The following is a 19,080-nucleotide window of genomic DNA, read 5'->3' on the forward strand; positions in this document are numbered from 1 at the left end:
AGATAATTTATCAATGTAATCAAACATGCCATAATCCTGGTAGAGTTCTTCCATAAACAGGAATGTCCTTTGCTGTACCATATAAAGTGGTATCTGTTGTTAATACGGGATTCTTTGAATCCTACTCTGTACTATGTGCATTCAGCATCAATAATGCTTTCAACAGAATCAAAAAGTATAGCACCAGATGTGCTCTTCTTACTCATCATACTGTCAATCGAGTCAGTATAAAAAATAGCCATGAAATCCTATATTCTGGCAGTGAATTTCAGAACATAAATAATAGCATCCAAGGGATATCTCAGCAAGCGGCTATCCAAGAAAACCAGGGATCAGCAGCTTTTACATCTCATCAAGGATTTCCATCTGGGCTTAACAGACATCATTAATGGTTGTATTTTCGATCATGGCTCCCTCTAAATATCGGAAAAGTGACCTATCCCAGTCATAACCATCGAGCTAACAGCAGCCTGTTGTCATCAGGGATTCTATGGCTCCCTCTGAAGTCTTGCTTCAGCTAGATATACTCAATCTAATCCTCATCTTTAAGATGAGACTTTATCATGCTGCAATTGTGCTGGAAAACTTCAGCAATGCTTGCTCCAGATCATGGTTCCAGGGTGAAGAGGTCCTTTCAAGAAATCCTCCAGTCATCCAGCTGCTTTATGGCTGCTACTTAATCTATTATATGGATGTCCTAGGCATCTGCATCCAATGATTCAAACCGAATCTGGGTCTAGTCCGTGATCTTTTTAGAAGAGGAAACTTTCAAAGTTGTTCATATAGCAATCTTCATCATCATGTGGCTTCTGAACTTCAAGATTTCCTTCTGATTAGGGATATTGTCCAACTTCCTGATAGAACTTACTGGAGTAGTCTGCCTCAAATCTTATTATGTTAAATAACTTAGAATACTTGTTGTAGCCTATGATTAGTGACACGGTGATTGACTTATTTCTCAATCTGATGGAGATCTCTGTATGCGAAGTACTTTCTGTCATAGAGGAGACTTGATCATAAAACAATCTTCAAATGCCTATAGTTTTATGCACCTTTAGGACAGCTGCTTTCAATGATCCTACTACAGGGCTTCAAGGTAAGATACTGAACAGAAAACTGAAGAAGAGGATCAAAAACTAATGCCCTTGTGTTCAGCAAGAATATTCTTATTCAAACAAATTTTCTCTGCCTATTCTTGATGAAGATATGCTGTAATAATGATATAAGTCCGACTGCTGATATCCTTATAATTGTTCTGTTCCTTGACTTTTTACTCAGAATCAACAATGCCTGTCAAGTATACATATAGCCTAACTGCTGCAAGACTGAATTAATGTTCCTGGATGATTGGATACTTTCCCACCGGCCTGTATATGTCAATGCCTTGCTATATCTGTAAACTTGATTATGATAGTCCATGAAGAACTACACCAAGCTGAAAGCTAATGCAATTCACACATCCTACACTGCCTGTTCATTTACCAATATGTAAGACTATACAGACAGGCCATAAATGATGAGGCTTCAATGATTTGTACATGTGTGATAAACTTTGGTTAACATGCTTGAGCTATGTCATCTCTTCAAATTGAACTCACTTTTGAGGATCAAATTCCCAAATTGGAAATACTGATCTTACTGATGCCTCAAGAATATGACAGATTTGAATCTAGATCATCCACACGGATCAACTCTAGTTTTGAAGAAGATAATGTAATTAGATCACTGATAAATACACAAACTTTCATGACAGCCTTCAACAAGAAATAAAGACTTCAAGCCAGTCTGAAGAATGAGATCGAAACATTCAGCTATAGCTATTTGGTTCTTGATCTAGCACAGGTCAGCTTAGTTCTCCTTGATAGACATATATGTATACTTAGTGAATTCTAGACATCATGCTAAAGGAAAGTGCTGTTTGTAATTTGACTACTGCAATTAAACTCAGAATCTTTGCTGTTATGCAATAAGGCTGAGGCATTGCAATGTGGCTCATATTGAAACCTTAAAATCGTGGAGAGAATGGCAATAGTAATCATCATTCCTTGCCTTGTCAAAATTACTGGTCTACAACTTCTGAAGAAGCCTAAGGCCGAGAATAGATCTTAATATTACAATCTGTGTTCTTAAATTCAAAAATTATGAGGACATACCTTAATTGCAAGGTCACAATATTTACTATCTTCTTTGCAGGGATAAGACAACCCATAGATATCTTTAAGGGTCAAATGTCCTGAAAATATTTCTCCTCCACAGGTATATAAATAAGGATGTATTATTTCAGAGTATGATGCCCTAATGAGGGCCGAGCACGATTTTCTTTCACCAAAAATTTCAGAACAAAACCAACCTTCTTCACTGCCTTTTATCTGATTTTCAATGAATCTCAAGGGCTGAAGAGATACTCGAGTGCACACAATCAAATGATATTTATCCAAATGCTTTGATCTAGAGCTGAAGTAGTCTCAGACGAAGGCTCATCTTATGTCTCAAATAGGCCCTAGCCAGGACTGAAATCACAGTCCTCAGAAATTCTTCATATGCAATTGTTCAAGACAATGATCCTTCAGAGAAGAGGGACCGCAGAGATCATGAAGACTTGACATCAAACTTTTCTCCATGATTGCTTTCTCTTTCACTCCTGCTTGGGCTTGTCGTAACCTGAGCTCTGAAACCATGTTAATTTTAGGTTAACATGTTCTTTGCTTAGGACAGTTACTTCAAAGATCCTTATTAGCCCGATTATTTATCAATTTCATTTCCATTAAGAACTGAAGAAAGAACATACATGAAAAGTGCTGAAGACAAGCCAAGAGGAGAACACAAGAATATGGCACAAGCCAGGTAAAAACCCCAAGATGGGGAAAACCCTTGATCAATTCTCCTTATTGTAATCAAATGTTCAGCAGAGAGAGGGAGAGAGTACAATAATTCAAAATTGACTTGCCAATTTGTAGATGCAGAATCACGACCCTTAGATAAGTATATGTTCCAATCACCAGTGTAATTATGAAACAGACAAGATGTTCCTGATGTCATACAGCTGAGGAGACTCTGTCTGGTTAGGCTACTGTTCAATCTATCCAACAAGCATCCAGAATTATCTAGTCACATCCTTTCTGCACAAACAACTGCTAGGGATTACTGTTGATGATGGCAGCTCCTGGTTAGGGTATGTAACATACTGCAATATCTCTTATAAACATATCAAAGCACCCTTATACTGCTGCGGCCACTCTTCATGATAATTTGACCTCCCTCTGGAACAATACTGGTCTTAATTCAGCCCTTAAATAGGCCTCCACGTCTGCTAGTCTTCACAGAATAAGGCTGCGGCACACCTGGGTAGATGCATACCCTCATGGCCTATTAATCAGTATGGTAAGGCCTGCGGCCAGCTTGAGAAGAGTTCCAGTAAGTGCAGCCCACTTAGAAGAGGTATGACTCATTATAAAATGGCACCCACACACTTCAGCTGTTCCTTATGCTTGCAGTCGACCTTAGATACAACTCGGACCTGCAATAAAAGATATAGAAGCCCAGAACAGTCCATAAATGTGCCCAGACTTGACCCTAAGAAGCTTGGCCTTCTTCCTAAGGGACTCGGCCCATCAAACAGCCTTGACATGACACCAAACAAGCCTTTCATCCTTCGCTGGAGATACCTTCCTTCTGCGGCCATTTCAGAGAGAAAAATATGTGCATGAGGTGCTAAAGGAGGGAGGAGGCACCCCTATTTATACAATTCAGTAGAGGGTCAAAAGACGTGTATATAGGACTTGTTGAACCAACATAGAGATAAGGTCGACCTTGCTAATTTTCTTGTGAGAGAATAAATTCAAAAACCCACTTTTACTTATCCAAATTTGACGATCTTTAGATCGATTTTGGTCCTCGAAAAGAGGAATTTAATGCTACAATTATCTTCCCCAAAGGAGTTGTCCAAAGTGGAATTTGGCCCTAGTTTCCAATTTTAACAGAAAGTGATACAAGAAAGATGAAGTAGGATGCTTCCAGAATCCAGTGACGACACTTCTAAGAGAGGCGTAGTTCATACTACAGGGGTTGCTGTAGTGGTGAGCGCCAAGAGTTGGGTGAGTGCCGTGAGTAGTGATGATGATGATGAGTTACTTCCTAGTCTTGGAAGTACCTCCCTCGCTATGAGGGAGTGTTGATTTTTGAGTAGCTTGGGAGGTACTCCAAGCCCTAGGGTTTGGGGTTTAGAGGGTGGAGCACCACAAGAGTCACTTGTGGGCTTGGAAACCAAGGTTGGGGTTTTGCACCCATCGAAATTTGGGCCAAAACCATGGAGTATTTTGGACATGAGATGGATGTAGATGATAGAGGACGGCGAGGAGAATCCAATGCTTCGAGAATTGTCGAATTCCGAGATGTCCTTGGTGAGTTATGAATTTTTGTAGTTGACAATTAATTATTGGACTATCAAGTCATGTAGGCTTGAGTCAAATTGGTCCAAAAGACATGTCTCTTCAACAAATTTGTGGAGCCCTTATTTTGGTATAAATACAAGGTGTATGGAGGTCATTTAGGCATCCATATGTGCAACAATACATAGACTTATCAACAAGACAACCGAGCTCAAGAAGAGAGGCCGAGATTGAAGAAAGGAGAGTGTTTTGGGTCTGTACTTTCCTAGTTCAAGGGCCGAGATTGAACAGGTGAAGGCCGCAGGCCTTAAGGGTTGTTTTGGGTGGTTGTGCATGAGTTTAAGAGACAGTTTGATCACTGTGTGGAGGGCCACAACCCTATTCATCCTTGTAGACAAGGCCACAGGCCTGCAGGACTATTTTGTGAGGGCCGTAAGCCTTGAACAACCATCACAGTTGGCCTAAAGGGACAACAAGTGAGTAGGATTGTGGGCAAGGTTAGGCCGCAGTCTTTGGAGGTATACTGGAGTGATTTGGTGGGCTATAACAACAGTTGATTGGGTGCCCTAAGCAAAAGAGTAGCTGCAACAACATGTACAGCCAGGCATGATGACATTGTTGGGTAAAGATTGGATTGTTTGCTAGATGGATCAGTCCTAGTATGGACAGAAGTTGGAGCAGCTTGTGGGAGCCATTTGGAGGGCTTAACTTCGTGATTAGAAGCCTCTCCTAGGAGCAGATCTTGCAGTGGAGGATTGGGTGCCATTGGATAGGTGGAGGGCAGTGTGTTGGCTACCCAAAGTAGCCCTTGACAAACAGTCATAATGAGACATTGACAGCTGAAGGTTGGGTGAAGTTTGGAGCTTAATGTGCAACACTTTGATGGACGAAAGTGACTGCTAGATTGGCAGATTGGAGCTCAGGTATTAGCCAGCCTAGAAGATCATACTGGACCAGCCCGTGTTCATTGCAGCAGAAGTGACTTGCAGCAGTGATAGGTGGCAACCCTCCTGGAGACTATGTGTTGTCTCTTGATGGACTAAGGGGCAGTTAAAGAGTAGAACAGAAGCGAAGAACCGACATGACGAGATACGACATAGAGGCTGCAACGAGATTGTCATGGTATCTTATATTCCCTAGACTGTTGTATCATTCAGATTGGTTTAATATAAAGAAGATTGGGTTATACATATTTGTACAATATTTTGTAAAAAATTGTCTATACTTGTGCATGTGTGATTTACTGCTTTATATTTTCCGCTGTGCAAAGTAGCTTTTGTTGAGATTCTTGGTTTAGTAGTGTTAGAGATTCTAAGGTTCTATCCTAGACCCAAGATCGTGGAAATTCAACATTAGGGAGGCCCAAACCCCCTTGAGCATGGGGTAAGGTGCAAATGTCCTAAGACACCAAAGACAATTTTGTTATCTTGCCTTGCTTTCCCTAGAGAAAAATCTAGAGCACACATTCCAGACCTTTATAAGTTGATTGGGAAGGAAAGAGACATTAGGAATAATACAAATGGCCTATTGCTTAAATTTTGTCCACAACTCTAATGTGCCGAGCGAGTGGCAAGTTAAAAATAGACCAAGCCAAAAGTTTCTTTTCAAAATTGCACATGATGCACGTCCATTGATTCATAATAGAAACTTGTATGCCAATGAGGATGCCTAAATACCAAATGATCACCCTAGGTTTGATACACTTCCACTCTGGATTCAGCTAGTGTGGGGTGGTGGGGGTAGGGGAGGGATCTTACTTCCCAATAAAAGAAACCTCCATTTTCTCCTAGTTAACGACTACCTAGTAATGTTTGCAAAATTATTCTAACATAATAACCTTCCCTCCATAGAATGTTGGGTTAGTTCAAGTGTTAGGATCAAGTCTTTTGCAAAATGGAGATTAAAATTGATTATCATTGAAAAACTAGATACCTATAATTTTCCCTTGCAATTGTACCACCTCCAACAAGTATCCAAGAGCATTGATTGCAATGACATAGAGATATGGCACCAATGGAAACCCTTGCTAGATGCACTGAAAGCACATTATTCACATTGACACGTGGAATTTCAGAAGAAGAGTTTTGCCATAGCTCAATGATACACAGAGCCAAATCCCTATGAATCCACCATGTTGAGGATGAAAGTCCATTCAACTCTATCATAAGCTTTATTAAAATTGATCTTTATGTTGGAAAATCAGTGCATTTGTAAATTAGAGTTGACTTTCCTTACTTGATAATTACTTGTGATATTAGTTGGCATTTTATTACTTTTATTTATTTTTCATCAAGTAATTACCAAAACATGAAGATCACAGAAACACAGAGAACACAAGATATAGGCTCCAAGCCAAGGCGAAACCCGTCCAAGGGGAAAACCCAAAAAGAATACTTCTCTTCTTATAGAATCAAATCAAAATGAGACCTCCAAGACCCAAAGACCAAAGTCAAGATTCCTTCCAAGCACCAAGTCAGCTCTCCAACAATTCCTTTCTCAAACAAGCTCAAGTTAACAAGGTCAAAGAAAGTCAAAGTTCAAAATTTTTGGTCAAATCAGAGTTTCAGCGCTCTATTTCAGATATGAAACTCAGACTTGCAATTCTTGGCCTCCTGCAGTTATTAAAAAACCCTAATCTTACACATATGAGAGAAACCAAGCATAAAAATCAGTTTTTCCTTCTTTCCTTTGACTTTCTCGTCTTCTTTAACATTCACTCTTCTTGCTTCCCTTTTCTTTCAGATTGAACTTGTCAAGTGTGTCTTAGTGAGTCGAAGTCCCCTTCCTATATATATGCTTCTCAACAGGTTGAATAGGCGTCTCTTAGGCTAACTTACCCTTGGCAGGGTTGACTTGTTCTTGGAGGACAAAATGACTTTCTAGACTCAAAAATAATAATTTTCTTTTGTTACAAAGAGTCCAAATGGGACTATAATACATGACAAATGTTCTTCTTTGACTCAACAAGCCCTAGAAGCATGAAGAACATGCTTTGACCTAGACTTGAGCATGGAACCCATGCTTCAACAAATAAAAATTCTTTTTCTTTATACAAAGTCATGATTACAAATGTCATTATGAAGACTGAATCTAGTTACATTCTCCAACACTTTAAAAGGAGAGCCATTTTCCTATCCACTCGATCCAACTCGAGCCCTTCCCAAGTAGTGATAAGATTATCTAGAATAAGGAACCTTGTCTAATCCTGGCGAACAATGTTGGCCACCAACAACTAAATTTGCATGGAAAGTGCTTTGGCAAGTATTTTATAAGAGACATTCGATAGGGTAATGGGTTTCCATCCACCCCCTCTCATTTTGATAGGATGGGGATTGAATAACTCCACGCATAATTTTTTTTACTAAAGTGAGCCAAATATATACAAAGAGACGACCTTTGGTTTCATCTTCCCACAGGTTGGATCGCTGTTTTTAGTCAGCTATGACTTCATTTTCCGCTAGATTAAATATCAATAGTAGCATAATCCCAAGGATTAGGTATCTAATGTCCCCCCTTAATCCAAATGGTTGTTTGTAATTTCAAGCATCTTTATGAATTTATCAAAGTTTTCTTATCCAATTACTTTGATAGGATGTCTGCAATTTGCTCACTTGTGGAACAATGAATTAGTTGAATGGTCTTGGCCTCTCTGATTTTGAATCCAATGGTACATTGTGTTGATGTGCTTGGTTCAATCATAGAATCTAGGATTTTTGGCCAACCTGATTACATAAGTGTCATCAATCAAAAGTGCAGTAGCATTTACTTGTTTCTATTGCACATCATCTAGTATCTTTCTAAGCCACTCAATCTCCTTTATTTCGTTTGTAGCAACCACATATTCTGCGTTTGTAGTAGACTCTATTGGAACAAACGTGTTATGTAACTAGCTCACAAAAAGATAGAAAAGATAGATTAACGACTTCAAAATCAGCCTCTTCGAGGGGGCAACCTCCTTTACATTACACAAATGAACAATTCTTGGATGATACAAATGACAAGACCTCCTTTCTATATATAGGAGTCTAAGGGGTCATAATATAATCAGAGTCGACATAACAATAATAATGTAAGGGCACAACAATAACAATAGTGGGCTTCTGTGGGGCATAATAATAACAATATGGGGACTACATGGGCACAACAATATAATAAGGGGGTTGCACTATTAACAATAAGGGGTTACACTAGTAGTATAGGGACCTAACATGCCCCTCTCCTTCAAAAAGTGTTGTCCTCAACGTTTGAGTAGTTTTGAATGCTTCTGTATAAAATTCTCGTCCTCCCATGTGGAATCTTCAGTGGGTAAGTTCTTCCACTTGATGAGATACTCTGAAATTGATCGATTTCGTAGCTGTCGGGTTCTTGTTTCCATGACTGCTTCAGGTTCCAATATGATTTTTCCTTCCTCGTCAAGTTTCGACAATATTTTTTGAATTGGGAGCTTGTCACCTATAACCTTCTTTAAGCATGAAACATGGAAAACTGGGGGCACTCGAGAAGATGCAGGAAGCTCCAATTTGTATGCCATACTACCAATCTTTTGCAGCACCTGGTAAGGACCATAGTAATTTGATGATAATTTATTGTCCTTCTTAGCTTGCTTGAGGGACATTTGTTTGTATGGTTGTATTCGTAAAAATATCCAGTCGCCTATATCAAAACTTCTTTCGCTGCGATGTTGATCTGCCTGTTGTTTCATTCGATTCTGCACGAAAGTGAGGTTATCCTTTTTCTTCTTGATATGTCCTTCTATCTTGAGAGTTTGAGGAGTGGTAATTCCTGCCAATGCATTACAAGATATGGTCGGATTCATTTCTTCTTTCTTGATGTGATATTTCACTTCTTGAACCTTTTTCTTCTTGAACACTAGTAGTATAGGGACCTAACAAAACTATTTGGATAAATTCCCCATCAAAGTATCAATATGTCCAACTAGTCTACAGCCCTCCATATTAGAATATTGAGTCGAAAGTCTTGATTTCCCTTCAAGTACTTCAACCTTCCTTTGTAGTAGACCAATGTCCTTCACAAGGTATTTGCATGAACGTAGAAAGGATCCCAACTACAAATGTAATATTTGTTCTAGTAGTAGAAGATAAATAAGACTCTCCACAAGTTTTCTATATATGGTTGCATCCTCAAATTCATTCCCTTCTTTTGATGTTATCTTCATATTTTGTGCCATTGGAATAGAGAGGATTACAATTAACCATGCCAAATTTGTTCATTAAATTTCCAATGTACTTTTGGGAGATGAATATATATTTGGGATTTTGAGTTACTTTGATACCTAGGTAGTAGTGAAGATGTCCCATATATTTTATCTCAAAACCCTTCTTCAATTTTTTCGTTGTGGATGCAATATATGCTTCATTGTTCCCTATTATCAAAAAAGAGCATCTACATACACCATGTTGCCGTAAAATCTAGCAAGCCTTGGAGAGGGGTACCCTACAAAGCTATTAATGGACCAAGAGACAACAATGAGGTAGTTGCCCACTCTCACCACAACCAAAACCCCTTTGCTCTTTATGGACTTTCACCAATGGGAGGAGTTCCGGTATATGGTCATATATAATGGATATTCTAGGTATGAAGGTATAGGGGTGACCAAGAGGCTTCTAAGGGAAAGACAAAACTTAAGTACAAGGCTCCAATCAAAGGGTAAGAGTGATTTTCTTTCCCTAGAGAGGCCAATTTTATGCACACAAGACCTAGGGTTTGTTTAGTAGGTTGAGAGTTGGAATGGCCTAAGGTCAAGGTGAAGAGAAAGGGTTTCCTACAATGTGTTTCAACAAGGATATGGCACATGAAACCCTCAAATAAGCCCCCAAGTTGAAGCTATAACTAAACTAGGGTTACCTTAGGGCAAACAACTAGGGCAAAGAATTTTATAGATGAAATTGAAGTGAATACCTACCAAGAAGAAGTGATTTTGTGGCAACCACTCCCCTCTTGGTATTTAGATTCTCCAAGCTCCAAAATTGATCCTCTTTAGCAATTTGCACCAAGCCCTAGCTTGGCCACTTGGTCTTAAAGGGGCCAAATTAGGTCAAGAGAGATAGAGAAAATTTATGGATAAAAAATTGAGATGATCACCAACAAGGAATACTAGTGCCTTGTCCTAGGGTCAATGGAGTCTATGGGTTCTTAAAATTGATTTTATCTTGCAAAGAAGTAAGGCTATTTTAATGCCCTAGCATAAAACCCTAGTTACCACCTTTGTGAGGGATCAAAGGTCACTTGGGAGAGCTAACATGAGATCATCAAGGGGATTTCCATTCACGTATCATGCTATGAGTAATTCATGCAATAATCTGATCTAGTTTCCAATAAATTGATCTGCAACAAAATTAGGGCACAAAATTAGACTAGATCATAAATTCATTCTATACAGTACACATGAAATTAGAAATTTGCTATAAGCAAAGTACTTATAAGACAATATGCACGAAACAATCCAATTATTGATCCAAAGTGACTTCTCCAAAGATAGGAACAAATGCTCAAGATGATTTTTTGTCCATAGATCACATTTTTCCCATTAGAACAAGAGGTCAAAATTCTCAGAGGCTGAATTATCGAAATCCAAGTGATGATGAGAAACAAAATGATCCTCTCCTTTATTTACATGAGGAGGAACAATATCTAATTAGCCTCAAATCCCTTAAATCTCAAGTGAAATTACAGTGATAAAGTGGGTTACAAGCCAAACCATTAGCCAAGACATAAAACACAAATATTTGTCCACATGTGTGAGTCGTAGGGCTGATGTCATCCATGCGTAGGGCTATATGAGCCTTGCGTTGAGGTTTATTGGCGCCAAACTAGGTGTAGAAGCCTTCTAAAATCATCCTTTGAGGGTTGGCCCTTAGATCTCTGTCAATATCCCTCGTGGACCCCAAGTTTCATCTTGGAGTACGAAGGTGGTCTCATGGGTCTCCAAATGACCATAGTGTCAATCTCTGCTCCAACGTTGAAGGCTTCCAAGGTGGTGCTAGCTCTTCCATGTCTCAAGGGGTGAGACCATCCTCATGTGGGCCTTGGATTAATTGCCATCTCTTATGAAGTGCTAAGTCAGATGGGGGCTGGAGTGAGAATTCCTTGCTCACTCTAATTTACCAAATGAAGACACATTTATGTGTATGACAATATATTTATTACTCAATATTCGATGATGAATTTACAAGGCTAGGGTGGTCCTCCTTTATAGGAGTTGACTGACCACGAGCCTAAAGACATGACCTTTTGAACTAAGTGCCTTTTCAAAACTAATTGGGTAACTTAGTTTAATTTAATTTATTTACTAATTATTAATTAATATTTTATTATTTTATCATATATATATATAGTTATGAATATTTAATTCATAACATTGCCTCTCCCTTAAAAATGCTTTGTCCTCAAAGCATAGGCAATGTTGGGTGTTGCTAGAGAAAACGTTCTGTCTCCCATGATGAGTCTTCTTCTGGTAGTTTTTTCCATTTGATAAGGTACTCCTTAATAGTCTTGGATCATAATACCTTCTCTCTGGTAGCGAGTATGCCTTCAGGTTCTAAGATGATCCTTCCTTCTTCATCAGTCTCAGGTATCTCTGTTTGAGCTGTTTGATTTTGCCCCAGTACTTTTTTGAGACTTGATACATGGAATGTGTTGTGGATTCGACAATTGTCTAGTAGCTTCAGTCCATAAGCCATGCTACTTATTTTTTTGATTATTTGGTATGGTCCATAATATTTAGGAGATAACTTATTTTTCCCTTATTGTTTTAATGATAATTTCTTATAGGGTTGAAGTCTAACAAAGACCCAATCTCCTTCTTCGAACTCTCTTTCGGTGTGGTGCTGGTCGGCTTGTTGCTTCATTCTATTACGTGCCACTGTTAGATTTTCTTTTAACAAGTTAATAATTCTTTGGCTTTCTTCTAAGTGGTTCCTTACTGCTTGAACCTTAGAATCTTGCAGTGCAAAATCCTTCCACCTGGGTGGTTCATAGCCATATAGGGCTTGGAAAGGAGTCATTTTAGTTGAAGTATGATAGGTGGTATTGTACCACCATTCTGCCAGGTGTAGCCACTGAGACCATTTGTTTTGTTTGTCGGTGACGAAACAACAGAGATATGTTTCCAAACATTTATTTACAACTTCAGTTTGACCATCTGTCTGGGGGTGATAAGCCGAACTCATGTTGAGAGATATTCCTGCTTGGTGGCAGAAATCTTTCCAAAAATTGCTTTTAAATTTTGTCTCTATCACTGACAATAACCTTGGGAAAACCATGTAGTTTGTAAATGTTTTTACAAAACACATCTGCAATTTGCTTAGTTGTGTCAGTTTTTTTGATTGCCATGAAGTGGGCATATTTGGTGAGTCTATCGACTACGACAAATATCTTGTCCTTACCATCAGACATAGGTAGTCCTTCAATGAAATCCATCGAGATTTCCTCCCATTTTTTATTTGGAATATGTAATGGGTATTGTAAACAAGGGATTGGGATATTTTCACCCTTATTTCTCTGACAAACATCACATTCCGCGACATATTTTTAAATTTCGTTACTCATACCCTTCCAATAGAATGATTGCCAAATGTTGTAGTAGGTTTTTCAGAATCCAACATGCCCAGCTACTAGGGAACTATAAGATTCTTTTAGAATTTTTATTCTAAATTTTCATTCATTTTCCATTCATTTTCCATTCAAAGTTAGCATATTGAATGATATTTTCAATCATAGCATCACAGTCCAAATCTTTGGCATACTCAACTCGTATTTTGTCTAGCCAGTCAGGAACAATTACCAAGGCGATGCATGTTGTGTTGTCCTCATCTTTTCATGAGAGTGCATTAGCTACGACATTTTCCTTTCCCTTTTTGTGCAATATTTCTAGGTCGAATGCTGAAAGTTTCTCCATCCACTTTTGTTGTTCTATTGATAATGTTTTTTGTTGAAGTATAAATTGAAGACTATTGTGATCAGTTCTGATTGAGAACTTGCTTTCGAGCAGGTACTGTCACCATTTAGTTAAAGCATGTATGATGGCAAACATCTCCTTTGGTAAGTCGATTTCAAGCTTTCCCTTTTGTTAAGCTTCTTGCTTTCGAAGGCTATAGGATGGTTGTCTTGCATTAACATTTCTCCAATTCCAAATCCTGAAGCATCACATTCGACTATGAAGTGTTTGGAGAAGTTTGGAGTTGCCAATACTGGTGTGTTTGACATCACTTCTTTTAGTTTCTCAAAGCATTCGTCTGCCTGGTTACTCCATTGGAAAACGTTCTCTTTTAACAAGTTTGTCAGTGGCACAGTCAAATGTGCGTAGTTATTTATGAACCTTTTGTAATACCCAGTTAAACCTATACATCCTCTCAATTTTGATGTGTTCTTGTGTTTGGACCATTCTTTAATTGCTTTGATTTTGTTTGGGGTCCACTTTAACTCCGTCCTTGGAAATGACGTGTCCCAGGTATTCAACTTCTTTTTTCCCAAAGGTACATTTTGACAACTTGGCGTAAAATTGATTCTTCTCCAATACAACATGTACTTCCTCTAGATGCTTGAGGTGCTCCTTCCACGTTTTGCTGTAGGCGAGGATATTGTTGAAGAAGACTAATACAAATTTTCGCAAATATGGATGGAAGAGTTTGTTCATGGTTGCTTGGAAAGTGGCTGGTGCATTTGTTAAACCAAATGGCATTACCTTAAACTCATAGTGTCCTTCATGAGTCCTGAAGGCAGTGTTTTCGACGTCTTCTAATCTCACTCGAATTTGATAGTAGCCTGATCTCAAATCTAATTTTGAGAAATATTCTGCACCATGGAGTTCGTCTAGCATCTCATCAATGAATGGAATAGGGAATTTGTGTTTAATAGTAATTTTGTTTAATCCTTTGTAATCTATACACAATCGAAAAGATCCATCTTTCTTCCTGACTAATACTACTGGTGCAACATATGGACTTCTACTTTTCGTAATGACTCCATGCTTTAACAGATCTTGTATCAGTCTTTCTATTTCTGTTTTATGATGATGGGGGTAGCGATATGGTTTTACATTTACCGGTGTCGAATCTGGTTTGACTTCAATGATATGTTCAATTTTCCTTTCAGGGGGTAATTTCATCGGCAATTCTTGAAAAACCTTGTCATATTTCTGGATTAGGGATGTAATTTCAGACTATTGGTGAATCCCTTCCATCGATAATAGTTCTAATTGTTGACATTGTGCGACGAACACTGGGGCTCCCTTGCGAATAAGCTTCTTCATTTGCTGAGCAGAAATGACTTGGGTAGGTGGAGCTTGGAATCCAAACAACTTATACTTCCTTCCATTCATTTTGAACTTAATGCACTGTTTTTGGTGGTTTGCAGAATATGTCCCTAGTGTTTGCAACCATTGTACTCCGAAGACGACGTCTACACCTCCTAAGGGGACCGTATAAAAAATGGACTCCATTTCTTATTCGTTTAGTTGCATTTTAACTTTATGGCACTTTCCTACTTCATCTAATTCGTTTTCCATCTGCCACCATAATTGTTAAATCTGCTATGAGATAGGCAAAAATGATAAGTCTTTTTGCGACATTGACATCTATAAAGTTGTGTGTACTCCCTGAATTTATTAACACGATAAGGTTTTGTTTCTTAATATGTCCTTTAAGCTTCAATGTTTGTGGTTTAGCTATCCCTGTGATAGCTGCCAGAGAAATTCTTAGCATATTCTCTTCTTTTGGATTTGGATTAGGAGTCTCATTTTCTTCATTTTTTTTGTCGGAGCTATCCTTTGAAGATTCCTCTTCTTGTTTTGTTTCGCAATTGTAAAGTTTTTGCATAGTACATATGTTCACTGGAGAACATTTATCTCCGCATGTCCAACATTTTCCATCTTTTTTCTTTTCAAAATTCCACTATTTCTTTCATCCTTCATGCATTGGTGGTGGAATATACTTACCAGTGTTTTTTGAAGATGACTTACTTGTCTTCCCTTTTGAGTAGTTGTTGGATTTTTCATTACTAGCATATGGTGTTTTATGGAGCCTTGTATTTTCGCTCAATAATTATCACTGCATGTCTTTCTTTAATGGTTTTGGGTTTATATAGTTTTAATTCTTCTCGAATATACCCTTTAAGCCCACATCTATACATTTTTAGCAGCTCTTCGTCAGATAACCCTCTGTCTTATAGCTAATACTTCCCACTCATGGGTGTATTCGCTTACAATTCCTTTTTGTTTGAGGTGAATGAATCTTTCGTAGACATCGTCTTCTTCTTCGTCATGGAACCTTTTGAGTAGAGCTTCCACAATTTTTTTTTCAATTGAACGCATGAGCTTCACATCTGTTGGACCACCACATGAACCAGTGAAATGCTTCAGCCTCCAAGTTGTTGGATGCACTCATGACCTTCTCCTGTTCATCTATTGGCGGGTTTGCTCCGAAAATGGCGTCCATTTTATTTACCCACACAATGGCGCCTTTATGGTCTTTACCATTGTACTTGGGTAATTCCCTTTTAATTTTGTGAAAGTCTCTTTCGGGAAACTTTGTATAATACTAACTTCCTTGGAACTGTATATTCGATATTCGTGGGGCTTCGTGCATCGACATAAATTCATGGCTTGGGAAAACTTTGCCTTCTGGAGTCTTGGGACTTTGTGGTGACCCTTGTGTGCTTAAGGGATTATAAGGTGGATTAACTCCTCCCATAAACTGGCTCATCATGCTCTGTATTTTTTATATCAATTGCCATTTGGTCTTGATTGTTAATTATCTTCTCTTGGCCTTTTTCGAATTCCTCCTGCTTCTTCTCGACATTGTCAAGGCACTGGCGCATCCTGTCGATTTCCTACTAAAATTTCCTCGAATTTGCATTGTCATAGCTACTTCCCATTTTGTTCTTCTTTTTCTCAGTAGACCCATTTTTTTAATAAATAATTAAATTATATAAATAATTTAATTAAATTATAACTATATTGATTTTAATTATATAACTATAATACTATATCGATTTTAATTATATAACTATATAATTGTTATGATATAAAGATATATAACTGATTATGATATGTTAATGTAATGAACAGCACTGTGACCAGATGGTCACGTTCATTGGCCGTGGAAACACAAAATGCGAAGCGGACCATGCCAATAACATGACCATAGACCATGAGGTAACACGACAATGTATGGAGTTGACCGCCAACAACACTGGCAGCGGAAGACCAGTCGAGGCGGATGCAACAGGTCGAGGATGGAATATGCAGTCGGGGAGGGGGGGGTGCAGACAGCAGTGGCATGACAGCGTGGAGGCGGCGGGAGTTGTGGAGGCAGCAGGAGTCGTGGAGGCAACGAAAGTTGTGGGGGAGTGTCAGCATGGAGGTAGGGTGACAACGTGGGTGGACAGGGGGTCGAAGAGTGTGAGGAAAGTGTGGAACGGATGGACGAAACCAGCACAGGCGGGAGGATTCACAGCTCTGATACCACTGGAGTGAGGATTCCTTGCTCACTGTAATTTACCAAAAGAAGACACATTTATGTGTATGAAAATATATTTATTATTCAATATTCGATGATGAATTTACAAGGCTAGGGCGGTTCTCCTTTATAGGAGTTGACTGGCCACGAGCCTAAAGACACGACCTTTTGAATTAAGTGCCTTTTCAAAACTAATTGGGTAACTTAGTTTGATTTAATTTATTTGCTAATAATTAATAAATATTTATTTATCATTATGTTATTATTTTATCATTTATATATATATATATAGTTATGAATATTTAATTCATAACATCCTTTTGGCCCTTTACTTCCCTCCCAAAAAAACCCGCACTCTTTTTTTCCCTTTGCATAAACGATTTTTTTCGTGTAGGAGCAATTGCTCCTTGACTTTAAAAGTCGCTCCCAGAGCGAACGATTGTGATATGGGAGTGATCGCTCCTGACAAAGCAGGGAGTGCGCTCCCGGGGTTGCTCCCGATGCGCTTCCAATTGGAGCGTGCTTCGGGAGCAGATTTGAGGGGGAGGGTAGGGCGCTCCCCAACAGCCCTGATTCAAATAGGATTTAGTTAAGTTTCAAGATATGTTTAACGTCTGAGCTATATCGGGGATTTTATTCTCAACCCAGTTTTTTAAGTTAGCAAGAGTGCTACTATGCAGCCAAGGGATTGTACTTTTTGATTTCCTCTGAAATATCAAAAGTATGTTTTTTCTTTTGAAAACGGAAAGATGAAAAGTCTGCTGGTGTATTAAATCGAACTTGCATATATTAGTAGAAACTTAGTAGAAACTATGGCAGGTAAAACATCATCAAACAGTTATTTTCTTATTTGTTTCATTTGTGTTATTATGCGATCATCAATAAAAACATATTAATAATTAAAGATATTCTAGAGAACTTTAGTTAAATATATTCAGAGGAACTTTCAACGTTTTGAAGCTGTGGTTTTTAAAGTTTAAAAGAAGTTGGCTGTTTGAAATGTTTATAAAACAGCTTATTAGAAAAAGCTTCAATTGCTTACCCTTTGGCATGATAAACCCTTCTAACCACAATCCCTTCTGTTTCAGTGTTTGTCGACAGCAATAAGGGATGACAACCCAAAATTGTTGTTGGCAGCATCTGCTGTGCTACTACCATTTCAACCGTTGTTGGTGTCAGCTGTTCATACTGGAATGATGGAGGTAACTCTCAGCAGGCTATTGTGTTTTTTTCAGATCAATAGGCCATTGTTTGTCAATGTTTGTAGTCATACATCCAAGTGGGACAGGCGTGTTAAGATGGCAAGTACCAAGAATTATATCTGTTTTTAATTATTTTAAATTTAACTCTAACAAATCTTTGGACAGGTGGCTTTTGCTAAAAGAGTCGTTTCAGAACCAGAACTGAGAAAGGCCCACGACTTGCATAAGGCTTCCTCTGTTGTAGGTGCTGCCTTCTTTATTGCAGATGACTTGTTCCCTAGAACACCATATCTTCATGCAGCATGGCACCTTGCTGCAGCTGTTGGAGTTGCAACTTGCAATAAGCTTCTTAAATAACAACCTTCAACTTATCATCTAAGCTTGCTTCAGAAGGCAGTCAGAAACAAATATCTGTGTATTTCCCTTAATTTAGTTTTCTGTGAAAATAGGTGTATTCATTTTTTATCGCACCTTCCAAATGTGGAAAGTGGATTATTAGTACAATTATGTTTGGTCTCTGAAAAGTCAAAAATATTGACGAATTGTATCAATATTAGCCATGACGTTTAGGTGCTAAAATTGAAGTACAGACATTTTCATTTTTGATAATTACTGAACTTTTTATGGAAGCAGTTGTCAAGGCAAGCCTGTTGACAGTTTTATTGGTGTAAAGAAAATATCTACGACTGCTAATGTCTTAGATTAGAAACATTTGCTTTCCCTGCCAGTTGCTCTATGCGTTCATTATCTTTTGATGCGCCCTAGTTTGGTGTTTTCATCAAGAATCCATATCGGCAGAGAAAAGGTCTTGAGTCTGAATACTACACGTCAAAATCGTAATGCAAATAATTTATAATTCAAAATTTCAAAAATGCTATACATTTAACCTAATTAAGTTGTCTGTTGGATAGATGGACACATCTACCAGATGAAGATAAACCTTTAGAATAACTGCAACATTGCATGCCGTATGCAGTTTAAATATGAAGTTTAGGTAGAATTTATAAAAAAGAC

At 38.3% G+C, this 19,080-nt stretch overlaps 1 protein-coding gene across 1 annotated transcript in view; it reads left to right on the forward strand.

The window, feature by feature from the left end:
- The window catches only part of LOC149238950 (uncharacterized), a 98,110-nt gene extending 79,333 nt beyond the window's left edge, over window positions 1-18,777 (forward strand). The window contains exons 6-7 of the mRNA XM_089373249.1: window positions 17,953-18,066; window positions 18,232-18,777. Of these exons, the coding sequence (XP_089229375.1) occupies window positions 17,953-18,066; window positions 18,232-18,423 (306 nt within the window). The 3' untranslated portion in view covers window positions 18,424-18,777. The remainder of the gene's footprint in view (window positions 1-17,952; window positions 18,067-18,231) is intronic.
- The last annotated feature ends 303 nt before the right edge of the window (window positions 18,778-19,080 follow it).

The sequence above is a fragment of the Pinus tabuliformis genome, chromosome 8 (genome assembly GCF_031772625.1).
Source record: "Pinus tabuliformis cultivar Carrire ecotype Pingquan chromosome 8, CPIR1, whole genome shotgun sequence".
NCBI lineage: Eukaryota > Viridiplantae > Streptophyta > Pinopsida > Pinales > Pinaceae > Pinus > Pinus tabuliformis.